This window comes from Gekko japonicus, unplaced genomic scaffold (assembly GCF_001447785.1).
Source record: "Gekko japonicus isolate JY-2015 unplaced genomic scaffold, Gekko_japonicus_V1.1 scaffold368, whole genome shotgun sequence".
NCBI lineage: Eukaryota > Metazoa > Chordata > Lepidosauria > Squamata > Gekkonidae > Gekko > Gekko japonicus.
In genome coordinates, this window is record NW_015176462.1 from 711,949 (window position 1) to 738,506 (window position 26,558).

General features: G+C 44.0%; 1 protein-coding gene across 1 annotated transcript in view; it reads left to right on the forward strand.

The window, feature by feature from the left end:
* Positions 1-26,558, forward strand: part of CEP128 (centrosomal protein 128kDa) — a 334,110-nt gene that overhangs the window by 244,703 nt on the left and 62,849 nt on the right. Inside the window, exon 19 of the mRNA XM_015427028.1 lies at positions 3,501-3,550. Within this exon, the coding sequence (XP_015282514.1) occupies positions 3,501-3,550 (50 nt within the window). The remainder of the gene's footprint in view (positions 1-3,500; positions 3,551-26,558) is intronic.

The following is a 26,558-nucleotide window of genomic DNA, read 5'->3' on the forward strand; positions in this document are numbered from 1 at the left end:
TTCAGATTGTTGAAAGTTAAGAATTTATATATTCAGCTTTCTGATTAGGAAGATCTGCCAATGTATTTAATTAATAGCTAATAAACGAGTTGCATTTATTTCTTTTAACATTCAGATAGGTCATGTCCCTGTGTAGCAGACTAGATTTTAATTTTTTTGTAAACTTCTAAAATAAGACAGTTCTGACTATTATAGGACAAGTTGTGTTTTAATCAGTTTCTTAATGAAATGTATTTGGATAAGGGATGGAATCCACTTCATATTCAGCAATTATTAGATATATAATCACTGTTATACATGAGGCTATTGCAAAGAGCTTCACTAATTTATTTGGATTAATTAATTTACAAAGACATAGAGTGCTGGTATAGCTGTGCATTCTTTAAAAAATGTTTTATGGTTCCAGCCAAATATAAATGTTTGGGAATTGAAGGGGGTAGGGCTGGCTTGGGTCTGCGTACAAAGGGAAGGGAAACCTCAGTGTTTCATACAGGCTGCATATTGGATGCTGGCTTTTAATATGGCACATAGCAAGCATATATTCTTTCACGTGTGACAGTCTCCCACAGGAGTTTGTGTTGCTACATACACATGCGGTGGATCCGCACCATGAAACCATGGCAGCACGTGTTTGTAAACACAGTGAAATAAACACAAAGGAAAGTATTTTACAGTTCAAATCTCACTTATCTATGAATTTGCTAGATGGCTGTGAATACATAAAGCAGCCTTTGACTGAGTCAGACCATTGGTCTATCAAGTACTATCTAACCTGACTGACACAGCTTTCCATGATCTCAGGTAGACATCTTTTCCATCACGTACTACTTGATCCAATTCAACTAGAGCTGCTGGAGATTCAGCCGTGGACGTCTTGCAAGGAAATCAGATGCTCTGTCACCAAGCTATGGCCCCACCCTTTCCCAATTTCTCCATGCCCAATACAAAAATAATAATACTGACTGCTTTTCATGTTTTGTTGTAAAGCTTACAAGAATAATCTGTGTGAAGGACTTTAAGCACCTAGAAAATCTCTGTAAAATGCCAGGTATTACCACAATTGTAATGATCTATGTATGGGCTGTCATTGCTTTTCTGTGTAGGGATTTTGTAATATTTGAAGGAACCATCAAAGGTTTTAACTAAAAGAGCACAAAGTAATCTTGTGGAGGCATACAATGTGCTAAGAAGCAGTTAAAATGGTTCCTAGTGAGGGAAGGGAGAAGTGGAAAGGTAACTTTTTGCCTTCTTGCTATGTGACTTGGACGGCATAATGATAGAATTCAAGTCCCTAAGGAATATGAAGTAGCAGCCGTAAGACTCTTGCTGAAATCACCTGCTTTCTTTGTAGTGAAACCCCTTATGTTTTAAGAAATCTTTCAGTTGCAGAAAGCTTTGCATGGTCTTCAGAAGTATCAGAATTTTCTCCTCTCAGGTTCCTTGGATCATTATCCATAGTTTCTAAAAGAAAAGATCAGTGTGGTAGACAAGTCCCTTCAAAGACAGCTTGCCCACTATTGCCAGTTGGTATGAGTTTTAGGTAATAGTTTCATGTCACTTGAGTTATCTGTGAAACCAACAGACATGTATGAACTGAATGTGTGCTCTAGGATATGTCCCAGAATCTTCTGCAAGGCTCATGGTGTTTTTGACAGAACGTTTTGACATTTGGAGATGGAACATCTGGAAAACACTGTCCTAGGATAGTTATCCTATAATTAGAATTTATTCAGAATGGACCATTATCATATGCAGTGGCTTGTGAAGGAAGAACTTTTCAGCTGATTTTCCCACAGTTAGAGAGAATGGCCACCGTGGAGATGGCTGCCATGCCCATAGTTCTAAGAGAAAAGCCTGGAAAACATTGTTCAAAAAGGTTGTCAGTGCTGGTTTGTGAGTAACACCAACCGGTTGCCAAAAAGCAAAACTCCGGTAGGCCATGGCCATGTGAAAGCTGCAGAGTACATTACCTACTTATTCTTTAAAGGCCGGTCTAGATGCTGTATTTTGCTCTCTGGAGAAACACCCCAGATTTATAGCACTTCTGAGAGTGTTTTATATCAAGGAAGCAGCAAAGGACAACACAGTTATGCCTCCCTTCCCTAGGGCTGCTTCCCCCCCACCCCCACCCTCCTTCAAATCAGCAGGCCCTCTTGGCTACTTTTCAGTTAAAAACAAAACACAGGGGGTCTCAGTCATGGCTCTTCTGTGTCATATCTAGTTTGAGTCAAAAGTGCTACAGCCTTTAGTGTGCTGCTACTATGGTGTAACTTGGGCACTCTTGTTAGTTCATCTCTTTCCATTTTCCCTTCTCGGTAGGCACCTGGCATGGATTGTAATGTTTAAGTAGCTTTTTGTAATTTAAATGTTAATATTTTTCTGTGATTAAAATGTGTGCTTGTATGTGGCCTCTGAGATTAGTGGACCAAAGTAATCTAAATACATGACAAGTTATCCTTTCCTCTCTTTCTTAGGGGGAGAGTTTCAGCAAGCTATATTTAGGCTTCTACCTTAAATTCTGGTTATTTTAAAGAAAATTATACCTCATTTGATTTTTCCCCCTCCCCAGAATGAGATGGTTACATCAGCTGTGCATATATATATATATTTTAGTGTCTCCTGTTTCCTTCCCTCTTCTTCCACTTACCTGTCCTTTCTTCCTCCCTTCCCTTACTGTCTAATATCTCTACAGTGGCCACTTGTCACTACTTCCATCACATAACCAGTAGCCAGGACAGGCCCAATCAGACGCTTTTAACATCAAGGAAAGAAGCAGCTGGCAGTGGACAGTTCATTGTGTTTTAGTCTTAAGGGGACATAGGCTATCTCTTTTCCCAGATGATTTAAGGGTGGGAGGAAGAGTGTAACCAAGTGACACAGAACTGCATTCTTGCTACACTTACTGGGGATAACAGCACAAGGTGTTGAGGTAACACAACACCATTGGGAGAAAGGTATCTCAGCCAAAACACAACACTAGCTTGCCCTGGCTTAAAAGAATGCAACAGGCAGCTGGGATACCATGGCCGCGTGGCAGGAAGGAGGCAGGTGCCCTTTGCCACCGAGCAGCTTGCTTGGAATCCATTGCTACAGTGGTGTATAACAGCATTTAAACCAATGCACATCTGGCTTATGTTTAAATGCAGTCATTCACCACTGTAGCAATTCGGGTGGTGGGGGGTGGTGGAGAGAAGCATTAGACCAAACTTGATTTATGCTAGCTCCTTACTGAATTCTAGCCCATTTCCGAGTTGAAACTGCCTTTTTGTACAGTCCTGAATCTGATTTTCTATTTGCTTTTGTTTGGAGCCAATTCTGGTCTGGCAGCGTTTATGTCACTGACAACATTCATATTCATAAGGCATGTTTTCATGACCTCTAATTTAAAAGCCAATTTAAATCTTTCTCGTAGTCTTTCTTTATCTAGGAGCTTAATGCTGAAGATGCTTCTTTGTCCTGAAATTTTTGTTTATTTTTTTCTTTCTTTTTTAAAAATATAGATCTACTACAGAAGACACTCAGGAAGGAGGAAGAAATAAGTGCCCTGCAGGTATTTTAACTAATTCATTAGATTGCAGTAGCCTGATAATAAGGAAGAGGGTTGTTAGACCCAAGGTGGCTTACAGTAAAAAAAATTAAAATAAACAACTCTGGTGTGGTGGCAAGTGCCATCAAGTCACAGCTATGGTGATTTCATGGGGTTTTCAAGGAAAGAGGTGCTTTGCCATTGCCTATCTCTGCATAACAGCCCTGGACTTCCTTGGTAGTCTCCCATTCAAGTACTACCCAGGTCTGACCCTACTTAGCTTCTGAGATCTGACAAGAGTCTACCCTACAAAAGGTGACTTGGATCAAGTGAGTCTCAGTTGTTTTCCCCAGACAAAAGTTCTTTCAGGGCAGCGGTCACAGCAGAGTGCTGGACTGAGTGTCTAGTTTTCCCTCAGCCTTGACTGAAGTTCTCGGTTCTCTGTGGCAGCAACAGGCTTCTGGAGGTAAATGTTCTTATAGTGCCCCAGGCAGAGGCTACTGAAGCAAAGCAGCTCTGGTATTCTTGATGCCTGACTAGGAGACTGCCTGCCAATGCTGTTCAAACCTCTGAGTTCCAAAGTGGAAGAAAGGTGGGGTGTAAATTATTAAACCCCAGGTCCAATCCCTGATAACTTTGGTTAGAAGCATCTGAGAGAACCAGGGTGAGAAGGCATGGGACCCTGAAGAGATGTTGTCCATCAGAGCAGACAGCACTGGGCTCAATAAAAAACTTCCTTGATCCTACCTTTTAACCTTTGAAGATTATATGTATGTTGAACATCAGGACTCGCCAGCCAGAATTGCCTATGTTCTGTTTCATGAACCAAACTGTGGTTTCACAATGATAGTTCAGCAGTTACATTTGGGTGAGTGGTGGTTGCTGTTTGCCAGCCAATAATTAGATAAAACAGGCAACAGAACCATCTTGCAGCATTTCCAAGTTTTTTGTAATTGCTGTCTGTCTGATCTTCACATTCCGTGGCCACAACTGAAACTCACACCATTTCTTCCCATGACCCATGGACAGCAGATCCATCCCATCAGCAAAAAGAGGTCTTTCCCCACACAACCAAGGCTGTATTTAGTGTGGCTATTTTGGAAGAGACTATTTTTATATTGCTTACTTCATGTTGATATATATTGGTAGGTGGAAGGTACTAATAACTGAATAAACACTTTTCTGCAAGAAGAAAAGAAATTGCTGTGGGAGAACATAAATAGTACAGACTGCCCATCATATTTCTCTGGGCTATATATGGCAGGAAAAACCAACAGACTGGTTCAGAGAGGCCTGTGGTGGTGTAGAGAAAAAGGAGAACATCTTATGAAGCTGGGAGGGAGAGACAGGTATGCTTCAAATCACAGTTCCATGATGAACATAGTTCACCTGCACTGAGCAAGCCTTCAGTCAGCTATCAGTTCTCAACCTAAGTCCTCCATCAGTACTCTAACTAAGGCTGTCACCTGGACAAAACATCCTAACAAAGGAAAACATGACTTTTATAACCCAGTTCTAAACGACAGGCAACACCACACTGCTAGTTGGTATTTATTCTTGCCCAGCAGACAGGAAATATGCACCAGAAAAGACGCAATCTCAAGGTATGAAGAGCATAGCAATTGCACTGAAGTAACCTCACTGTAACCCACCCATCGATGGCTGGGATGCTGGTGATGCCCCTGAGATAGCCAGGGATAGTAGCAGCCAACTCTTGGTGCTGATGATTGCATGTACCCCAACCTATGTTGGCCCATCACCATCTAGTGCAGAACATTTGGAAAGAGGGAACAAAGACAATATAGCCCCTGCACTGGATGACAGACTATGGCAAGAAAAGCAGGATCCCTGGGACAAACACACTTCAGGGAGCTCTGCAGAAAGGGGTTCGATGTGTCCTCCTTTGACCATGTTTTACTTTTGCCAAGGGAAGACTCAGAGGAGGAGCCATGGCCATTCCTTCCACATCAGTAACATGTCTCTGTAGCTCAATTGGATGAGGCAACCCAGTAGAGCACCCAAGATCTTTTATTTTCAAGACTTCAAGGACTTGGTTTTAAACAGCTAATCAATTTAATTACCAAAGAACTGCAATCCTAATACTGGCCTGTATCCAACCAGCCATGTGTGGAAGGTGCACAGTTTCCCCATGTTTCTCTCAATTCCTACAAGTCCTGATCCCTGGTAAGATTATTCCTGGAGTCACTGAACCTTCATGGAGAAATAGCCGTACCGGTGGAGGTGTATGACAGACCCCTGATGCTTCCCCACTCCCAGGCAGATTTTCCCATCCAATATATTTTTAGTTCCCCTCAGTGATGGAGCTGCTGTTCATTAATGTGTATTTCTTCTTTATTTTGTAAGCTTTAACTGTCCCACCCTGTCACAGATATTCATTTAGGCTTATGACCCAGCACAGGAACTAGAGGGAATACTGGAGCTGTCTTGTTTTAAGATACCCTCGTGAAATGACACATGGGGCAAAATTAACTTTCAAAAACAATAAAGATTTTATTTTTTTATGTTTTTCTGTGTAATCCACCACAAGGTGCTAGAGGGATAAGGGACAATAGGGTGAAATTGCTCCTCTTTATTTTTCTGCAAGTCCTGCACCACTGAGGAGAGGGGACAGATTTTCTTCATGGTCTCTGTGCATTACACCCTTGGGACTCCAGGCGCCTGTGCCGACCCTGAGCAGTGACTTCTAAGCTCTGGAAAGGGATTTTTACACCCTTCCCCCCTGCACATGCCCAGGAACTCCACTGTGCATGCTCAGGGCGGGGCGCAGAGATCCCGCCAGTTCTCTTCTGACTGCCACACAAACAGGACGTTTCTCCTTGCTCCAGTCTGTGAACTTCTCCCTTCTATCTAGTCCTGTTTCTTCTCTCTATGAAAAAAACCAACACTTATTCCAGCTCTCCTATTCTACACTCATTGGTCTATGTGGGGGTTCTTCAAACGGTGGTCCCGCTGTGGGAGCAAACTAGCTCCAACCGATGGCCACTCTCTTTGCTTGCTGTGCCTAGGTGAAGCCCACCAGACAGACACTTGCCCCCACTGCACTAAGTTTTCCAAGCAGACCAGGAAAAACAGAGCTGCTCGATTGCAAGCCACACTCCTGGAATCAGCCTTGGTCCCACCTAAAATGGCCACCAAGACCACGAAGGTCAAGAGATCGACCAACCAGCTGCCGGGCCCAGCTCGACACTGTACCCTACTGAAACCGTCGACTTCAACCTCACCCGACACCAGGGCGTCGACATCGAAAAGGTCAGACTCAACCATAAAGTCCTCTTCGGACCCTCTTGCGAAGAAACGCAAAAAGGTATAGATAGGGACTCTGGGGCAAGAAAAAGGTCAGGCTCAACCGTAAAGTCCTCTTTGGACTCTTTTGCGAAGAAACGCAAAAAGGAGAAGGTCCATGCATCAGACAAGGGCAAAGAGACATGCCCTAACCAACAGCACCGAGCCGTGAGCCCTATACAGAACACGATGCCTCACCATCTAGATGTGGAGGCTGTACCATGATCACTGGACCCGATCTCCATCCAGACGGCATTGACTCAACAATAGACTGATTGGGTGAACTCCCGGGTATCAAAACCCCACCAGGTTGCATCACAACCCCTCAGCATCTCTGAGTCTGAAGTAGATGAGATTAACCTCTCCCAGCGGAGCTATCGTCACTCCCCCTCGTTGGGATCAATGAGCAGAAACAGCTCTCCACCACCAGCACCTGCCCACATCCATCGCCACTGAACGCGAGATGCCCACAGACAAGAGCCAGGTGCCATCCATGATGCTCAACCACCCCAATGGCAAGCACCGCCAACACTGCCATGGGATCAGAGGCAATTCCAATACTTATATGGTGCCTATCCTCCACCCTTTCCGTGGCTCCAGATGCGGGGACCACTGGATTGGGAACTACGCTCCATGCTTTCCTACTGCTCGAGATCACCCCACCAAGCAATAATCAAGAAACCAGTCGATGCACCCGATTTACCGATACCTACACATCACCATCGACAGAAGAAGATATCGAATCCAACAGAGCAAACCCTTTCAATGCCAACGGGACCATCGACATTGACGTGTTTCAAACCCAAACCATCAGTAGAAGAAGAAGAGATTGGATTTATACCCCGCCCTTCACTTGGAGTCTCAGAGCGGCTTACAAACTCCTTTCCCTTCCCCTCCCCACAACAGACACCCTGTGAGGTGGGTGGGGCTGAGAGAACTCTGAGACAAACTGCTCTTTCAGGAACAGCTGTGCCAGGGCTTGTGACTGACCCAAGGTCACATCAGCAGGTGCAAGTGGAGGAGTGGGGAATCAAACCCGGTTCTCCCAGATTAGAGTCCGCACACTTAACCATTACACCAAACTGGCTCTCAGTAACATCCTTGCAGGCCAACTCTGACGTTTCCTCTTTTTTTTAATATGATAATTTTAATTTTTCAAACACCATGTAACAACACAAAAAACAAATACAAACATAAAACAGGATTCCATCCCACATTAGCTCATCTAATGATTTAGTGAAATTGCACTCCCATATTTTCAAAAATTAATGCTATTATAACAGTTATAATCACAATTTAACACAGTTGTCTAACCACTTGTAGAATCTTGACCAAATGTCGTTAAATACATTCTCACTTCTTCCTTGAAGTAATATAGTTAGGTTGTCCATTTTGGCTATGTCTATTATTTTATAGATTAAAACAATCTAATTTTTTACAAGGATTCCACAAGGATGCATATGAAATTCTGGCAGCTGTTACAATATGGGAAATCAGATAACAATCTAATTTTTTATAATGATCTGGAATAATCGTTAATAAAAAACCCCTCAGGTTTAAAGGGTACATTAACACCTAGTATTTGCTGTAAGATTTCATGAACCCCCGCCCAGAATTTTTTACTTTTATCGCAGGTCCACCACATGTGGTAGAAAGAACTAACTTTTTCTTTACACTTCCAGCATTGATTTGACATATTGGGGTAATATCTCACCAATTTATTCGACTGCCGGGCCTTATGATGTAAGGGGGTGTGGCATATGCTAATGAGTTATGCTAATGAGTTCCCCTAGCTCTTTTTCTACGAAACGACCCCTGTATTGGGGTAATATCTCACCAATTTATCAGGGGTCATATACCGCCTGTAAAACATCTTCAGAAAATTTTCTTAAAAGGTGACCGCTTTAGTATATTTTATGTTATTCTTCCAGATTCTCTCGTCGGCCACTATCCTTCAGGGTAAACGGCTCATCCACGTCACACAACACCCCCCCCAGCACCTCTCATGCACTTATTCGAACTGTCTGCATACAAGGAGCTTCTTTGGGGTAGTGCAGGCCCGTTCCTTCCCGCTATGCACATCTCAGGCGAAGCCCCCAGTCCCCTCTCGGTCAGGGAGTATAGATAATTTTCTTTGCTATTTCCTGGGCTAAGAGACAGTTCAGTTGGTGTTGAAGGTTTTTAATTTTTAATCTAATCTGTTCAGACGTTGATTGACTTGTCAACTTTTCCTCCTGTTACTTAATTTGCTTTTGCACCTGTAAAATTTTTTGGTTATTTTGTTTCTTAACCCAGGCATTTTGACTGATAAATCTTCCCCTTGCAAAAGCTTTAAAAGTATCCCATACTATATCAATGTCAATATCCGTCTGAATATTTTGTTTGAAAAATTCTTGAAATTCCTTTTTAGTCTCCATCCCAAATTTTTTGTGTTATAGGAGCCAAGTATTCATACTCCATCTAAAAAATGTTTTAGTGTATTGTAGCGTAAAACCCAAAACCAAAAACACCCCTCTGACATTTCCGACACCAATCATAGTGCCCAAGGACGGGACTCTGATGATGACAACTCAGTGCATCACACCCCAGAGTCAGAACTATCGCCACCTACCCACACTGCTGAAGATTTACCGATATCTCAATAGGAGGATTTAAAATCATATGGGGACCTAGTAAAAAGGATGGCCCACATCCTAGGTCTATCCATTGTTCAGCCACATCCAGATGTGACCGACATGGTCTTTGACATCATGCAGCTGGACACATCTATGGCTGTAGCCTTTCCCATGACCATGGTCATGCTACAAGCTGCAAAACAACCATGGGACAAACCCGCATCTACCCTCATATCCTCAAGACGGCTAGAACACATGTATAAGGTTCAAGAGACAAGAGCAAAATTCTCACATCCCAAGCCCAACTCCTTGGTGGTAAACTTCTCATCTAAAAGCAAACACACCCACTCTGCACTGTCAGATAAGAAAGACAAGAAATTGGATTCTTTAGGTAGCTGCTTTTATTCTATTGCAACATTAGGGATCAAGAATGCCAACTACCTGGCATGCATGTTATCAATACTCCTTATGGGAACAAATTTCCGAGACCATTTCCAATCTTCCTGCAGACAAGAAGACCTTGGCTAGGAAAATCCAAAAAGAAAGCATGATGCTCGCCAAGCAGCAGCTTAACTCCACCATACATGTACTGGATACCTTTGCCAAAACCCTCACCTCTGCTGTGACACTTCAACAGCATTCATGGCTCAGATCCACAGCCTTGAACCCCAATACAAGACCTTGTATAGAAGACCTGCCTTTCAATGGTGCTGGCCTCTTCCATGCCACAACTTACACAGTATTACATGACATGGACAAGAGTATGAAAGCCTCACGGAACTTGAGTGTCACCATCCCCACCTGATCATACAAGTCAAGATCCTGGTCCAAATCATGGACCCGTCGCCAGTCCAATAGACCGTCACCTGACCAGCCCTGGAAGCCGCGACATCAATAGTTGGGAAGTGGGACACCCTACAACTCCAAATCCAAATTCCAAGTGCCACAACAGTCCACCAGGTCCAATGTTCACTCTAAGCTGTGGAGTCTTGTGAGCAAAAATTCTACTTTGTGAGCTACTGGCATTAAAGTTGTGAGTGAGCGATTTGGCTCCTGCATAAATTAGTTTGCTCTGGAGCCATCCTTCCTGAGCTAAGACAAAAATATGTGAGCTGGAGGCTAAAAAACTGAGCTAGCTCACACTAACTCAGCTTAGAGGGAACACTGACCAGGTCCAAGACTCCGCAAACCTCCAAGCAGAGCCTTTGACTCAGCTGTTTTCAATGCCTCCACCCCGCCTCCTACCACCCATCCCACCGACATTCGCCTCCACCAACATCTCGCAGTCTGGAGACATATAACAACAGACAACTGGGTACTGTATAATCTCTCGGGGGTATGCAATAGAATTTGTTTATCTTCCCCCCCCATGGGGGTTGTCACCACTCCTCCATCAACAACCCTACTTGGTGAAGTACAATCCCTCCTTCTCAAGAGGGCCATAGAACCAGTACCCCCAGATTTATGGGGATGTGGATTCTACTCCTGGTACTTTACAGTACCCAAGAAAGATGGTGGACTCTGGCCAATTATGGACTGTGTGCCCTCAACTGGTTCATCATCTACTGCAAGTTTCGACTGACAACTCTCTCCCAGCTACTTCTACTACTGCAGGAGGGGGTCTGAATGGCCAGAACTGATCTCCAAGGTGCATACTTTCACATCAACATCAGGGCAAAAGTTATAAATAAAATATTGGAAACAGCAGAGATGAACAATTTAACTTCAATCTTGAGAGGAAATAACAAAGAATAATTTGAGGACACATGGTCAAGGTTTTATAAATGGATAGAAGAAAATAACGTATAAAAACTCCTAGACATACAACCGGAATAAAAAGAACTATATACTCAACTATGAGCAAAATGTGTATATTAAAATCATAAGGTAGAAAAGATATAAACTTTTTGGTTACAGTTTGAGGTCAAATGACTATGTAATTTTTTTTTAAAAAAAAAAACCTGGTACAAATGAATCTTCCCAAATGTGTATCTGTGTAAGTCTGTTCAGTCTTTGTCTTATATGTATGAAATATTTTTTTTAAAAAAAAACAACACATCAGGGTAGAGCACAGACAATACCTACGCTTTGCGATAGGACAAGACCACTGCCAGTATACCGCCCTCCCCTTCGGAATCTCCACGGCCCTGAGGGTATTCACAAAAATGATGGTAGTAGTGGGGGCTTACCTTTGATCTCGCGGCATCCTAACCTACATTGACGACTAGCTCTTGGTAGCCAACTCAGAAAGCCAACTCCTGCAGAATATAGACATCACACTCTCTTTACTTCAGGAACTGGGCCTGAAAGTGAACCTCAAAAAGTCCAATCTCTCCCCATCCAGACAGGTACAGTTTATAAGAGCCGTCATAGACTCTACGTTGTGCAGGGCCTTCCTCCCCATTCAGAGAGCAATGGCCATAACATCCTTGATTGACCAAATCAAGTCGAAGGGCATTGCAACCACCCTTTCCATTCAACGTTTACTGGACCGCATGGCGGCCACAACCATGGTCCTACCATTTGCATGACTCAGAATGAGGCCTCTGCAACTCTGGTTCCTCAAGTGCTTCAAACCAGGCATACAGGAGCTTCCTGATACCTCCGCTTGTACTTCTGTCCCTCTCTTGGTGGGAACACGAACCGAATCTAATGGAAGGAGCCCCATTCCAACACCCCGCCCCCATGGAAATTCTCATCACGATGCCTCCCTGTGGGGATGGGGAGCTCACCTCAGGGGCTTGTCACTGGGTTCGATATGGATTCAACATTGCCATCATATAAACTTTCTAGAGCTCCTAGCCATTTGGTTTGCCCTCCTCTCATTCCTACCAACTCTGCAGGGAAAGGTTGTCTCTGTTCTCACAGACAACACGACAGCCATAAGTTACATAAACCGTCAAGGGGGGGGGATGGTATCCAAGAGACTCTGTCTCCTGGTAATCAATCTGTGGTCATGGTGCCTACAACAGGGAATCTTCCTGATATCCACACATCTGCCAGGGGAGCAGAACACTCAAGCGGACTGCCTGAGCAGAGGGGGTGCTGAGCTACACAAATGGGAAATGAACTGGACTCACCTATGCCCAGTATTCAACAGGTGGGGACACCCGACCACAGATATCTTTGCAACAAGGTCCAACAGGAAATGCCCAAAATTCTGTTGCAGAGAGGGCATAGATCTACTGTCTTTGGGGGATGGCCTAGTCATCCCTTGGTTGGACAGTTTTCTGTTCATGTCTCCCCCGATTCCACTCATCACCAAGGTCGCCAACAAGATCCTGAGATCCTGAGACCAGAGTACATCCTTATCACTCCATGGTGGCCATGTCAACCCTGGTTCCCTGTTCTCCTCCATCTATCCCAGGGAGATTCACCACTTTCCCCCTGCCCCAGACCGCCTTCTCTCTCACAGGGGGAGGAGTCATCCATCATGATGTTCCCCATCTAAAGTTGACAGAGTGGAGGATCACCTGGGTCTTTTCTCCCAATGGGTGAGGGACATCATGCTAAATAGTAGGAAACAGTCCACAAGGAGGTCCTATGCCTACAAGTGGGTGAAATTTGAGTCCTTTGCCCGGGACCACAGGGTCTCCCCGACCACAGCAGGCCTTCCCCTCATCTTCAACTACCTTCTAACTCTGGTAGATAGGGGCATGAGTTACTCATCTTTGCAGATCTATCTCACAGCCATCTCAGCCCACCATAATCGCACGGCTGGTTCCTCTATGTTCACCCACCCAGACAATAAATGCTTTCTGAAAGGCCTGATACGTCTTCACCCCTCAGTGAGAGAACCCACCCCTCCATGGGACTTACCCCTTGTTCTCCATTGTTTAACTCGGTGGCCCTTTGAACCAATGGCCACATGCGACTTTCAACTATTATCCTGGAAAACAGCCTTTCTGATCACCATCACCTCCACCAAATGAGTGGGTGAGCTAAGGGCACTTAGGTGTAATCCACCTTACCTCCGCTTCCATGGGGAAGGAGTGTAATTGCTCCCTGACATCAAATTTATCCCGAAAATCATCCCAGATTTTCATCTCCAAGCAGAAGTCTCCTTATCTACCTTCTTTCCTGATCTCAAGTCCGATTCAGAGAGCCAACTCCATCTACTAGACATCAGGAGAGCCCTCCTGTTTTACTTGGACAGAACGAAAGCACTTCATAGGGATACCTGCCTTTTCGTTTCCTATGCGGAACATCAAAAAGCTCTCAGTATTTCAGCCCAACAGCTGTCAAAATGGATAGTGGAGACAATTAAGCTGTGTTACCTCCTAGCTAAACATCTGCTTTCTGGCCCGGTCAGGGTGCATTCTATGAGGGCGCTGGCCACATCCATGGCCTTCCTCAAAGGGGGACCCCCTTGCAGGAAGTATGCAGAGCTGCAACATGGGCGACTCCTACCACATTCGTCAAGCACTGTGCCTTAGACGTTCGAGCCAAGGGACAAGCAGTGGGCTAAGCTGTTCTCCAATAGATATGTGACTGAGTAGCTGCCATCTCCCGCCACCAGGTAGGTCAGAGCTTGATACTCTCCCAAGGGCGTGATGCACAGAGACCACAAAGAAGATAAACAGGTTGCTTACCTGTAACTGATGATCTTTGAGTGGTCATCTGTGCATTCACACTACCCGCCCAACCTTCCCCTCTGCTGGCAGCCTACAGTCTTAAATTGGGTTAGACAGCGGTCAGAAGGAATTGGTGGGATCTATGTGCCCCGCTCTGAGCATGCACAGTGGAGTTCCTGGGCATGCACAGGGGAGAGGGCATGAAAATCCCTTTCCAGACCTTAGAAGTCACCGCTTGGGGTTGGCACAGACGCCTAGAGTCCCAAGGGTGTGAGATGACCACTCGAAGATAGTCAGTTACAGGTAAGCAACCTGCTTTTTCATTTTATACACATAATACATGGTGCTGCCTTATACTGAATCAGGCCATCAGTCTGTTGAGGTCAGTATTGTCTACTCAGACTGGCAGCAGCTCTCCAGAGTATCCGGTTGAGGTCTTTTACATCACCTGTTGCCTGGTCCTTTTAACTGGAGATGCTGGGCATTGAACCGGGCCTCTTCTGCATGCCGAGCAGATGATCTGCCACTGAACCACAGCCTGTCCTTGTTCCTCCTTACCATAGTCCCTTGGCCCAGAAGGCTATTCCTCCAGATTGATCCAGTGACCCGGGAAATCACCTTTCCAGAGGGTGAAAGGGGCTTCAGGAATGGACAGGAATGAGGTATTCTGTGTGCCTTTAATGCATGGGTGGTTGATACAAGCTCCTGTTTTACCTTACTGTTGCAAGGATTAATGAAGTTATGTATACAAAGTTTTTTGAGCATTTAGGAAAATATTATATGAATATTTTTATTATAATATTACAGTTTTGAAGTACATACTTAATCTTCCTATTCCATTCATTTTGACATCACTTTAAAAAGTTGAAATTGGTCAACCGTTCTCCCCTTAATTTGTTTTTGTTTAGGCTAAACAAATCCCACTCTCATGATTCATCTCCTAGACCATTTGTCATCACTGCAATTACTCCTCCTAACACAGCTGACCCTTGTAAACTCTTAATATACTCCTGTCTCTGTGCTGCCCAGAGCTGAATGTTGGATGGAGCCAATACAGTTCCTTCCTCGGTCTTGGAAGGAATGGCTGTGTTCAGATGAGAATAAGCCTCTGAAATTTCTTAGGCTTATGCACTTCCCTCCTCTTCCCTCCTCCCGACATACATAGCTGGGAAACTGACGACATCCTGGTTCCCAGAAAACCATGGATGGTTGTAATGTCCAAGTCAGGTTAAATAATCAAATGTGGTGTATTCTCTTGCCTACAAATTAGGATTAAGTTGTAGTTTGGGAATCTGGTTTGTATACAAGAGAATGTTTCTTTGCTGCATTTCAGACATCATGATGAATCACAGTTCGTCTGGAACCAGTTTTCTGTTTTTATTTTTTATTTTTTTTTCCAACCAAGCACAAGGGCAAGAGTGGGGGAGGGAATGGATTGGGAGGATCCACACATTTCCAAGGCTTGTTCTCATCATGAACACAGTTGCTTGTGATATCTGAATGTAATACAACGTATGCTTCCCTGTGCATTTACACATTTTCAGTTTTTCATCCTGGGTATAAGCTTTCGTGCACATGCACACTTCCTCAGATACCTGATGAAGTTTGCATGCACACAAAAGCTTATACTCAAAATTAAACTTTGTTGGTCTTGAAGGTGCCACTGCACTCAAACTCTGTTCTGTTGCTTCACCGCTACCCACCTGAACATAATAATTCTTTCATTCACGTTGCACTCTGCACTCTGTTCGGAATGTGCACATGGGCCTGCCCCCACCTGATGGTTGCACATTTGTAATGCTGTCTGCACACATAAGCCCAGACCATATGATCTGTACCACTTGATTTTGTGATGTATAGTTCATATGGTTTTGGGCCTGCGTGCACCGGGCTTAGTACAGTTTGACTCTCAGCCAAACTGAAATTACAATGTTCAAATGCTTAATAGGATTCGGCAGGACCTCGTGATCCTGTTCCCCCACTTTGTGTACATTTCTGAACTCTAGTGTAGAAGTTGTTTGTCTTTAATGACTGTCACCTTGTTTCCATTAACCCAGCTCTCCAGTTCATATATATTGTGAATATTTAATCTCTTTTCTAAAGCACTGGCAGTCCCTCGGTTTTGTATCATCCATAAATATAAGTTTACTGCCCTTTCTTTTATAAAATCCATCAGCAAAGGTCTCTAAGAACAACACACTTTTGCACAACTGCAAAACATCACTAATTTGTTCTTTGGGAGGGGCTGTGACTCAGTGGTACAGCATCTGCTCAGCGTGCTTAAGGTCCCGGGTTAAATCACTGGCATCTCCAGTTAAAAGTGGAGAGCCACTGCCACTCTGAGTAGACTATACTGACCTTGATGGAGCAATGATGTGGCTCAGCGTAGGGCAGCCTCATGTGTTCATGACTTTGTTTATGAATACCCTGTACATTTGATGTCATATCCAACAAGTTCCCATCTTATGCCATTCACCACACTTCTCAGTGAGAATTCATTTTGGGTCATCACAAATTTTGCCGAAGTCTGGTCACATAGAAGTTCCATCCTTACTGTATGCTAAGCCAGTTTTAATCTGGCGGGGTTTGTGTTCTCATAGCCATGCTTACTACTAATGGTATCATTGCTCTTGAAGTCTGTAATTTTGGGGTCTGAACTCACCTGATTTTAAAGCCCTGTATTTGGTTTTTCAACCTCTTGAAACCACATCAGTTTTCAGTGTGGTCTCAGGTAGAAGACCTGGTTTGGCTTGGCTTGGCTTGGCTTTTTTTGGGTGAACTTTGCCAAGGCAAATAAATGGCTGTAGATTTGTGGCTAAATTCATCAGGCCCTCCTGTGGTTCAGTCATACAGGGTGTCTATATTGTCTGATAACATCTAGTTCTGTTGGTCATCCTTTTCCCTTCCACATTTTGGTCAATGGAAACTTTTAGACATAGTCCCCCCCCCCCAATGCAGGAGCAAAGCAGTTTATTTTATGCAAATATTATGTAGGCTCCTAAAGTCAGCAGAGCCGCAAATACTGCATTTAAGGTTACTGAATTTCTGGAGAGGTTCCTGCTTTTAGAACAGATGAACCAAAAAAGGGAGCCTTGTATATTTTGAGATTTTGTTTGTAATAGTAGAAAATGAACTGTTGACATATGGAGACAAGTGGCTTCCAGGTTTTTAAGGAGGCACTGGCAGCATGGGTTTGATGTAGATATTAACTCCCCCCACACACACTAATTGCAGATTTACTGTTCAGGTGAGATATTTCTTGGCCCAGGTAGTTTTCTCATTTCGGCTTTAAAACCTCAGGTACTGGTGAGGGTAGTTTGCTGCATTTCATCCAACCTATAATGCTACCTGTGAAGAAATCATTTACATGAATGTATTAAAATACTTAAGGAGCAAGTGTCCCTAGGATCTTAGAAAGTGGCCTCTAGTCTGGAGGTTAGAGCAACTTTGCACTGGATTGTCAGGGTTAACAACATTTATTTTTCTTTCTTTATTTATTATGTATGTATTTATTTATAACAATTATCTCTTTTATTAAACTAAATTCAAGTCAGCTTACAATAATAGTTAAATACATTTTAAATTAAAAACAAAAAATAAAACAGTAAAGCCCAAATCTCTCTCCCCCCCTTAAAAGATGCCTGCCATTGAAACCCCCTCAGAAGCCCTGGCAAACAAGCAGGACTTGCAGCGCCTCCTGAAGAACTGCAAGGAGAGACACACACCCCCTCACCTGTTCAGGGAGGCCATTCCACAGAGCGGAAGCCATGATGAGAAAGGCCCAAGCTCTGGTTGTTGCCAGACAGGCCACTCTGAGTGGTGGGATAGCCAACAGATGGCTGCCGGATGACCATAGTTGAAATACAGGAGCATATGGAAGGAGACGGTCCTTCAGATCTATGGGTCCTGGGCCGTGAAGGTTTTTAAAGGTAAAAACCAGTACCTTGAATTGAACGTGGAAACAGACTGGTAGCCAGTGTAGCTGTTTCAAAATGGGCAACATATGTTCTCTGACAATAGTCAGGCTGCTGCGTTCTGGTCCAGCTGTAGTTTCCAGGTTGTCTTCAGGGGTAGCCCCACACAGAGCACATTGGCGTAATCCAAACATGAGGTTACAGAAGCACAGATCAGCATGGCTAGATCACCTGAGTCTATGTAATGAGAGAGTTGGGGAATCAGATGCAGTTGATGGTGCTCCTGACTGCCATGTCAAATTGCTTTTCAAAGAGCAAGGCAATGCCCATGAGCACCCCCAAGCTCTTAACCTGCTCTGAAAAAGCCAACATGACTCAATCTAGGACAAGTGGATTCTAGAATATCAGCTTCCCCAACCAGCATTACTTCTGTCTTGTCTGGAGTCAGCTTGATGGCAATTTCCTTCCCATCTTCAGATTCAGGTTGAGGACAGATTGCTTCTGTTTTGCAGAGATTAGGATATTTGCATTCAAATAGGGGAAAATGCAGTTTCCGATCCCCTTTAACTATAAAGTCAACTAGGTGATTTTGACTAAGCCTCTCAGTTTTTCACTCACATACACTCAGCAGTCAAAGTGTACTGTGTTCAGCTGCCACGCCCTACACAAGAACTTCAGTTCGGCTCATCCCGTTCTCGCTCATCACCTGGCTTCAATGCTGAGCCAGTGGTAGGTAAGTTTCCATTTGCTACTTTTGCAACATGTGCAGTAGGGAAATTAACCCCCCTCCCCCAGGACATGGTTAAATGACACCATCAAATCACTCAGTTTGCCGTCTCTTAGATGCAGTACATGCTATTCGCAGCTATGCAGTTGGTGGTAATTATCGGTTGCAAGAGCCTTTGTAAAAGGATGGGACCCGAACAACATACCAAACAATTATTTTTATAGTGTTAAATTCTTTGACCCATTTCAGCCTGGCTTCAGACCAGGATTGAACAGTACCATTGTTCTTAGATGTTGAACTCCAGCTGTAATTGGCTATGAGGAATCTGTTGTTATTGATACTGTTAAACCTATCAGTGATAGTTGATTTTTGGTGGATCAGATAGGATGTATATTTCAGATAAAAGGGACAGCCCTTGGTTAGTTTTGCTCTTTTCTTGTTGGCAAGAAACAAGAGTTTCCATAGGAGAGGCAGAGTCAGCTAGTTGGGACCTGATGTATAGGGTGCCTCAAGGGTCCATTTTATCCCCTGTGCACTTTAACTTTTATGTTAAACCTTTGGCCAAGATCATCATCAGATTGAGGAGGGCAAACAAACTGAAGCTTAATCCAGACAAGGCAGAGCGTTTGGCTAGTATTGGTTTCCCAGCCTTAACCTTCCTTTCTTAAATCAAGTTAAGAGCTTGAGATGCTCTTGGAAGTACTTTTCTCCCTTTCTCACAATACAAGAACTCATGGGCACTCAATGAAATGGCTGAGCAGTTGGGTTAGAACAAATAACAAGAAGTACTTCTTCACCCAAAGAGTGATTAATACATGGAATTCACTGCCACAGGAAGTGGTGGCAGCTACAAGCATGGAAGGCTTCAAGAAGGAATTAGAAAAGTACATTAGAACAATTACAGCATAGAAAATAACAAAAGCATCAAAATGGGGATGACACAATGGGGCACGGCTATACTCATCTGAGGTCCAGCTGAGGAAGAACTCTCCTCCTTGGAACGCTGGGCAGCCGAAATGCAGCAGCTCGTGAACTCCAAGGCACACAGGTAGGACCAGCCAAACCACGTGTGAGCTCTCTGGGTCGCGACTCCCGGAGAACTTAAGTAGTAGAGTCACTTGTAGCACCTTAGTGCACTGCTATGGGAAGGGTGGGTTAACCAGAGAGACAAAGGAGAGTTTCTCCTTAAATAAACTCTTTTTGGGGCATGGGCTATCCAGCCATAAACGAGCACCGTCGCCATCAGTGGAGATCAGAGCTCAGAACCAGTCGCAGTGAGCGTTTGGTGGAGCGTAGGCACCTGTCGTCAGATGAGTACTTGCAGGGATGCGTGCCACAATTAGCAGCAACTAACCAGTCCAGGGAGAGTCAGCTATAAATACAGGACAGGGGAAGCTGCTTATTGTGGACGCAACATATACCACAGCTGCATTACCACCCACCTTGTCTCCTGACTTGCTGACTGGAACCTCTGTTACTCTGAACCTGGACTGAACACTGGACCACCTGACTTCTGGACCACTGACTCTTGGACTGACTGACGACTCCCCTTTCCGGATACCTGACCCTTGGACTGCCTTTTGACCACTCTCCTGCCTTGCACCTGTACTGTGAGTGATTATCTGGTCCCTTCTGCCTGGCTGTCCTGTGGAACTTCTGTCTGCTCCCACACCAGACCCACCGGGGCCAGTACACAGAGTGTTGGACTGGATGGGCCATTGGCCTGATCCAGCATTGGCTTCTCATATGTTCTTATGACCTAATCTTGTTAATGGATAAATGGATCAGAGGTGTTGTTAGGAGCACCTTCTTTTAGTTACATCTACCTCATAAATTAGCCCCTTACTTAGATTGCCAGTCTGGCCACACCTATCTACAGTACTAGATTGGACTACTTTAACATCCTGTGCATGGGATTGCCTTTGAAGACTTCAAGGAACCTTCATTTTGTACAAAATATGACACCAAGACTTCTTTCTGGAGTCAGCAATTTGAGACATAATTCCAGTGCTCCATCAGCTGTTCAGGGTACCTGTTTGCTTCCAGCCCAGTTCCGAGTGCTGGATATCGTATTTAAATCTCTTGACAGTCTAGTGCTTTATTTATTGAACCACATTTCCCAGTGTTCTCCAGCTGCACTCTTCATTCATCTCCTTGTGGCAGTTCTCAGGACTGTCCATTTAGCAGTTGTCAGATTATGGGCTTTTTCTGTGGCAGGACTACAGACTAGATGGACCATTGTTCTGATCCAGCAGGGCACTTCTTACGTTTTTATGACCAGGATGGGTGCAGAGGGTGATGTCATTTTCTGCATTGAGGAAGGCAAAAAAAAAGAGAGAGTCTTATTTCAAAGCGCAAATTGTTCTGGCAGATGGCTGTACTGTTTTTATCCTGTGTGCTGTTCTTTTTTGTCTTGCTGATTGGTTGTTGTATTGTGTTTGTGTGTCTGCAGCTTGTTGCTTTGCTAGGTGCCTTGATGCTAAGGAGATAAGGTGTGTGAGAGAGATATTAAAATAAACATTTTTCCCAGGGAGAGGAGAATAAAATTACAGTTCCCATGAAGATCTGCAAGAACCCACGTGCATAAATTGCTCTGAATTTGGGCAGTTTGGCAGCTATTAACATCAAAGAATCAGACTTGGAATCATAAGCGTAAAAGGCTTTTCCCCATGAAATTGCTTTTTAGGTGTAATCTTTATAATTGTTTATTTAAACACTTGTCAGAATGGGGTGTGTGAGGGAAATGATTGCATTTCTGTACATGGACACAGATGTAGCCAAATAGGTTTCAGTGTGAGCCAAAGAGCCTGGTGAATACGCAGCACCCTTAATCATGGCACGTGATCATGATGCAAACCTATAACAACGTCATCTTCCCCACCACAGAGACTGTCTGGGGCTAAAACAGATACTCAGTGAGAGCAACATAAACACTAGGAGAGGAATAGTTCATCTGCCTTTGTGGTGTAGTGGTTAAGAGCCAACGTGGTATAGTTGTTAAGAGCGGATCTCTCTCTTGATCAGTCTCTGCCAGTTCAGACCCCATCAATGTGTATTTATATTTAGGATTTTTGGCTCCAATGTGCATCACCTTGCACTTGGCCACAGTGAACCCCATTTGCCATGTTGATGCCCACTTGCCCATCCCTTACAGAACCCATGCTGAGTCTGCCTCAATAGGTTTTGTTCATCTATGTGCCTACTAATTCTTTCCTTAATAATGGTTTCCACCAATTTACCCGGTATCGACGTCAGACTGACTGGCCTGTAATTTCCCGGATCTCCTCTGGAACCCTTTTTAAAGATGGGAGTGACATTAGCTACCTTCCAATCCTCAGGAATGGAGGCAGATTTTAAGGAAAGATTACATATCTTTGTCAGGAGATCCACAAGTTCACAATTGAGTTCTTTCAGAACTCTCGGATGTATGCCATCTGGGCCTGGTGATTTATCAGTTTTTAAGTTGTCTATCAGTTTTAGGACCTCCTCTCTCATCACCTCAATCTGACTCAGGTCTTCCAACACCCCTCCTGAAATCAGTGGTTCTGGAGTGGGCAAGCACTTCTCATCTTCCACAGTGAAGACGGAGGCAAAAAATGCATTTAGCTTCTCAGCCATTTCCCTATCATCCTTCAATACTCCTTTTACCCCTTGGTCGTCCAAGGGCCCCACTGCCTCCCTGGCTGGTTTCCTGTTTCTAATGTATTTGAAGAAAGTTTTATTGTTGGTTTTTACGTTTTTTGCTATATGCTCCTCATATTCCCTTTTTGCCTGCCTGACCTCAGACTTGCATTTTATTTGCCATAACCTGTGTTCCGTTTTATCAGCCTCACTGTGACTAGCTTTCCACCGCTTAAAGGAATCCTTTTTACCTTTTACAGCTTCCATTACTTTGTTTGTTAACCATGTAGGCTTTTTCTTATACCTGTTTGTGCCTTTCCTAACCTGCGGAATATATATTTTTTGAGCTTCTAGGATCGTAGTTTTAAATAGATCCCAAGCTTCCCCAATTGTTTTGACCCTTTCTACTTTTCCTTTCAGTTTCCTCCCCACGTGTCCCCTCATATCAGAGAAATTACCCCTTTTAAAGTTAAAAATGGTTGTGTGAGTCTTTTTGGCCAATTCTCTATTTGTACAAATGATGAACTCAACAACATTATGATCACTGTTTCCAAGCGGTGCAATCACTTTTACATCTCTCACCAGGTCTTGAGTGTTACTTAGGACCAAATCAAGGATCGCCTCTCCCCTGGTAGGTTCCGTGACCATCTGCTCCATAGCACAGTCATTTAGAGTGTCTAGAAACTCAATCTCTTTTTCCCGGCTAGAACACATATTGACCCAATCAATGTGTGGGTAGTTAAAATCACCTATTATTACACAGTGTTTTTGTCTAGTTGCTATCTTTAAGGCATTCATCATTTTATAATCCTCCTCTATCTTTTGATCTGGTGGGCGATAACAAACTCCCAGTGTTAAGTTTCCTTTTGGCCCCCCTATTTCAACCCATAGAACTTCCAGAAGCGAATCCAATTCACTTAGCCTCTCAATCTTTCTAGACTTTATACCCTCTCTGACATACAGAGCTACCCCACCTCCAACCCTTCCCCCCCTATCCTTCCGATATAATATATAACCGGGAATCACTGTGTCCCACTGATTTTCCTCATCCCACCAAGTTTCAGAAATACCCACAATGTCTATTTTTCCCTCCGACACCAAGCACTCCAACTCCCCGATTTTACCTCGGACACTTCTAGCATTTGTATAGAAACAGCTGTAATTTCCCTTACAAGTTAAGCCTGCATCCTTCCTCTTGCTATCTCGAGTCGTTGTCCGGCAGTCCATGTCACCAGCCATGGCCTCTGTGGACAATTTCAATCCACCTCCCTGTAGAAAAGCAACCGGTACCCCCTCACCTCTCTCAGATGAGCCAACCCGAACCAGAGACTTTTCATCTCCTGTCGGCTTTCCCCCAATATTCAGTTTAAAAGCTGCTCTGCCACCTTTTTGATTTTAAGTGCCAGCAGCCTGGTTCCTTCTCGGGACAAGTGGAGACCGTCTCGCCTGTACAGCTCCCTCTTGTTCCAAAAAGTATCCCAGTGCCTAACAAACCTGAACCCTTCCCCCCTACACCATCGTCTCATCCACGCATTGAGACTCCTGATCTCTGCCTGTCTCTCCGGCCCTGCGCGTGGAACAGGTAACACTTCTGAGAAGGCTACCTTGGAGGTCCTGGACCTAAGTTTCCTGCCCAGCAGCCTAAATTTCTCCTCCAGGACCTCACGACTGCATTTCCCCACATCGTTGGTGCCGACATGCACCACGACCACTGGCTCCTCCCCAGCACTATCTACCAGCCTATCTAAAACACGCGTAATGTCCGCTACCTTCGCACCAGGCAGGCAAGTCACCATACGGTCAGTACGCGGGTTCGCCATGCAAAACACTGGATAGCCCCCAATCCCCTGCTGGCATTTTGGCTTCATAATTCTTTTAAAGTAAGTAATTATAATCCCCCTTTTAAAAACCTTTGTATTTATGTGGTTTTTCTTATCGAAGTCAATTTACCTTACGGGGAAGACAAAGAGCCTAGGGCCTTGGCTTTCTGGCTCTTCTTGGGCTTCTTACAGAGCCCCTAGTCTAAGAGTCCCTAAGCTATGAACCACAGGCAAAGAGCCCTTTAACTCGCCCTTCGGCTCGTGCCAGAGGCTCATGCCTCTGGCTCCCACACAATATCCTCAGCTGAATCCCCTCAGCTGAAAGCAAGTAAAAAAACCCACTCACCCCTCTAGCAGCTCTGTCTCCTGCTCAGCTGGGTCTCAAATAAATACATAAATGTAGACAAGTCTAAAAAAATAGGCACATATAGCATTGAACCACACATTTACTGTATTGTGGTTAAAATGTTGAACACCCAGGTTAAAATCCCTGCACTCTAAAGGTGTGCAAAAAAAAAATAATGGCATTTTTCAGTTTAGGTCTATTGGATCCAAAAAAAGTTGGTATTTCCGAAAAATCCCAGATCCCAATATTGCTGTGGTATTCAGATCCACACTTTTTCAGAAATCCTGGATTTTTCGGGGTCCAATAGACCCAAGAAAAAAATGCTGATTAAACTGAGCTGTAAGAGGAGCCAGCAAGCCCACGCCAAGGCAGCACAGAGCTGTAAGAGAGGATCAACTGGGGCAGTGGAGCTGAGAGCTCTGTGCTGCCTCGGCTGGGGCTGGCTCCTCTTCGGTATAACTTAATATACCTGAATAATAGCCAAAAAAAAACCCAACGTCTTTTATTCAGTCTCAGCTATACTGGTAACCAATCAGATTCTCTGAATCCATATTCAGCTTAAATAATACCTGAAAAATACCAGTAAGGTATTTTCTGGGTGATTTTTCTGCTTGGTTTGTGCCGACTGCATACCCCTACTACACTCCATGAAATTCACTGGGTGAACTTGGGCCAGTCATTCTCTCTTAGCCTAAGCTACTCACAAGCTTACTGGGATAAAAATGGATGAAAAGAGAACCACGTATACTTGCTTGAGCTCCTTGAAGGAAAGGTGAGATTAAAACATAATAAATGTAACTAGTGACTGTCCAGCAGCATTTAGAGTGGGCACTGCTGGCCAGTCAGTAGCTGTGTTCCTACCTATATGGTACTGATCCAGTTGATGCGCCAGTTTGCCGTATACTCCTTTCAGGCCATGAGACAAATAGTATATTTAGCCCCCACCTTACAAGTTTCCATTGGATATATGGAACTAAGAGAAAATACATTAGAATTGTGTGCCAAAGAGAACTGTGGAGCCTCTGGAGGCCATTACTTATCATTTTAAGCCAGAGCTGGACAAAAGCTATGAGAAAAGTGTCCTGTGAAAAGAGAACAATCTTGTATTGTCTCGGAGGTTGACTGAATACCCTAATGGGCCTTCTTAATCTCTCTTTTCACTGACTGTAGACAGGACAAAATTAGCTTTGTGCTGTAATCTTTAAGGGCTCGCCAGGCTGCCAAAGGGTAAGCAGGGTCTTCAGCCAATTAGGCTAGCAGTTCTCAATTTACTATGCTGTAGGATCTCAGGAGAACAGAGAACCTAGTAAAACACAGTTTTAACTTAAATTTCAGTGATCATTAAATTTTATAGCTTTGCTTTACCAGAAAATGTGCAACTTAATTTTAAACTCAAATTTATAGCAAAATAAAAACCTGCAAATGGGATGCTCTGAGAATAATTTATGTGCCTGTGAAAATATGGAAGTTTAGTAATAGACCTGGATTGTGCTCACTGCATAAAACCAAAGCAAATCTTCAGAGTTAGTTCAATTCATCAAGATGATAAGAGCAGAATGTCTCTGTTAATAAAAGCAGGTGGTTGTTCAAATAAAAATTAAAACCTAGGCTTGTCCTGGTTTGCTATGCTGATGTTATGAAATGCTTGGTTCATGTTCATGGCTTCTGTGCAGGCACACATGGGACTGCATGACTGCAGGCCAGTCGCAGAGAACAGCTTCCAAGCTTTTTAAAAGGAGCTTCCAGGCTTTGGAGTGCTACTCCTCCCCTCTGTCTCTGGAGATCCCTTTTCCTGCGGGTGACATGACAGAGGCGAGGCAAGCACTCCTTCAATTCTCTTTTTGCTGCCATGAGGAGAGGAAGTGTTTCTTGCTGATGCTTTGTAGAGCCTCAGACCTTTTGACAAAGCAGCTTTTTTTCTCCACAGAGAAACAAGATTTCATCCACAGTGGTAGGATGGCGCTGTTTAAAATATGCAGGGAGTGTGGGGTGAAAATGGCCTAAAATGATGATCATTCCTCCTGCTTCCTATGCCTGGGGGAAAACCACAATAAGACCACATGTCTGGCTTGCAAGCACCCCACTCTGAAGACACGTGAAGAGAGAGCTGCA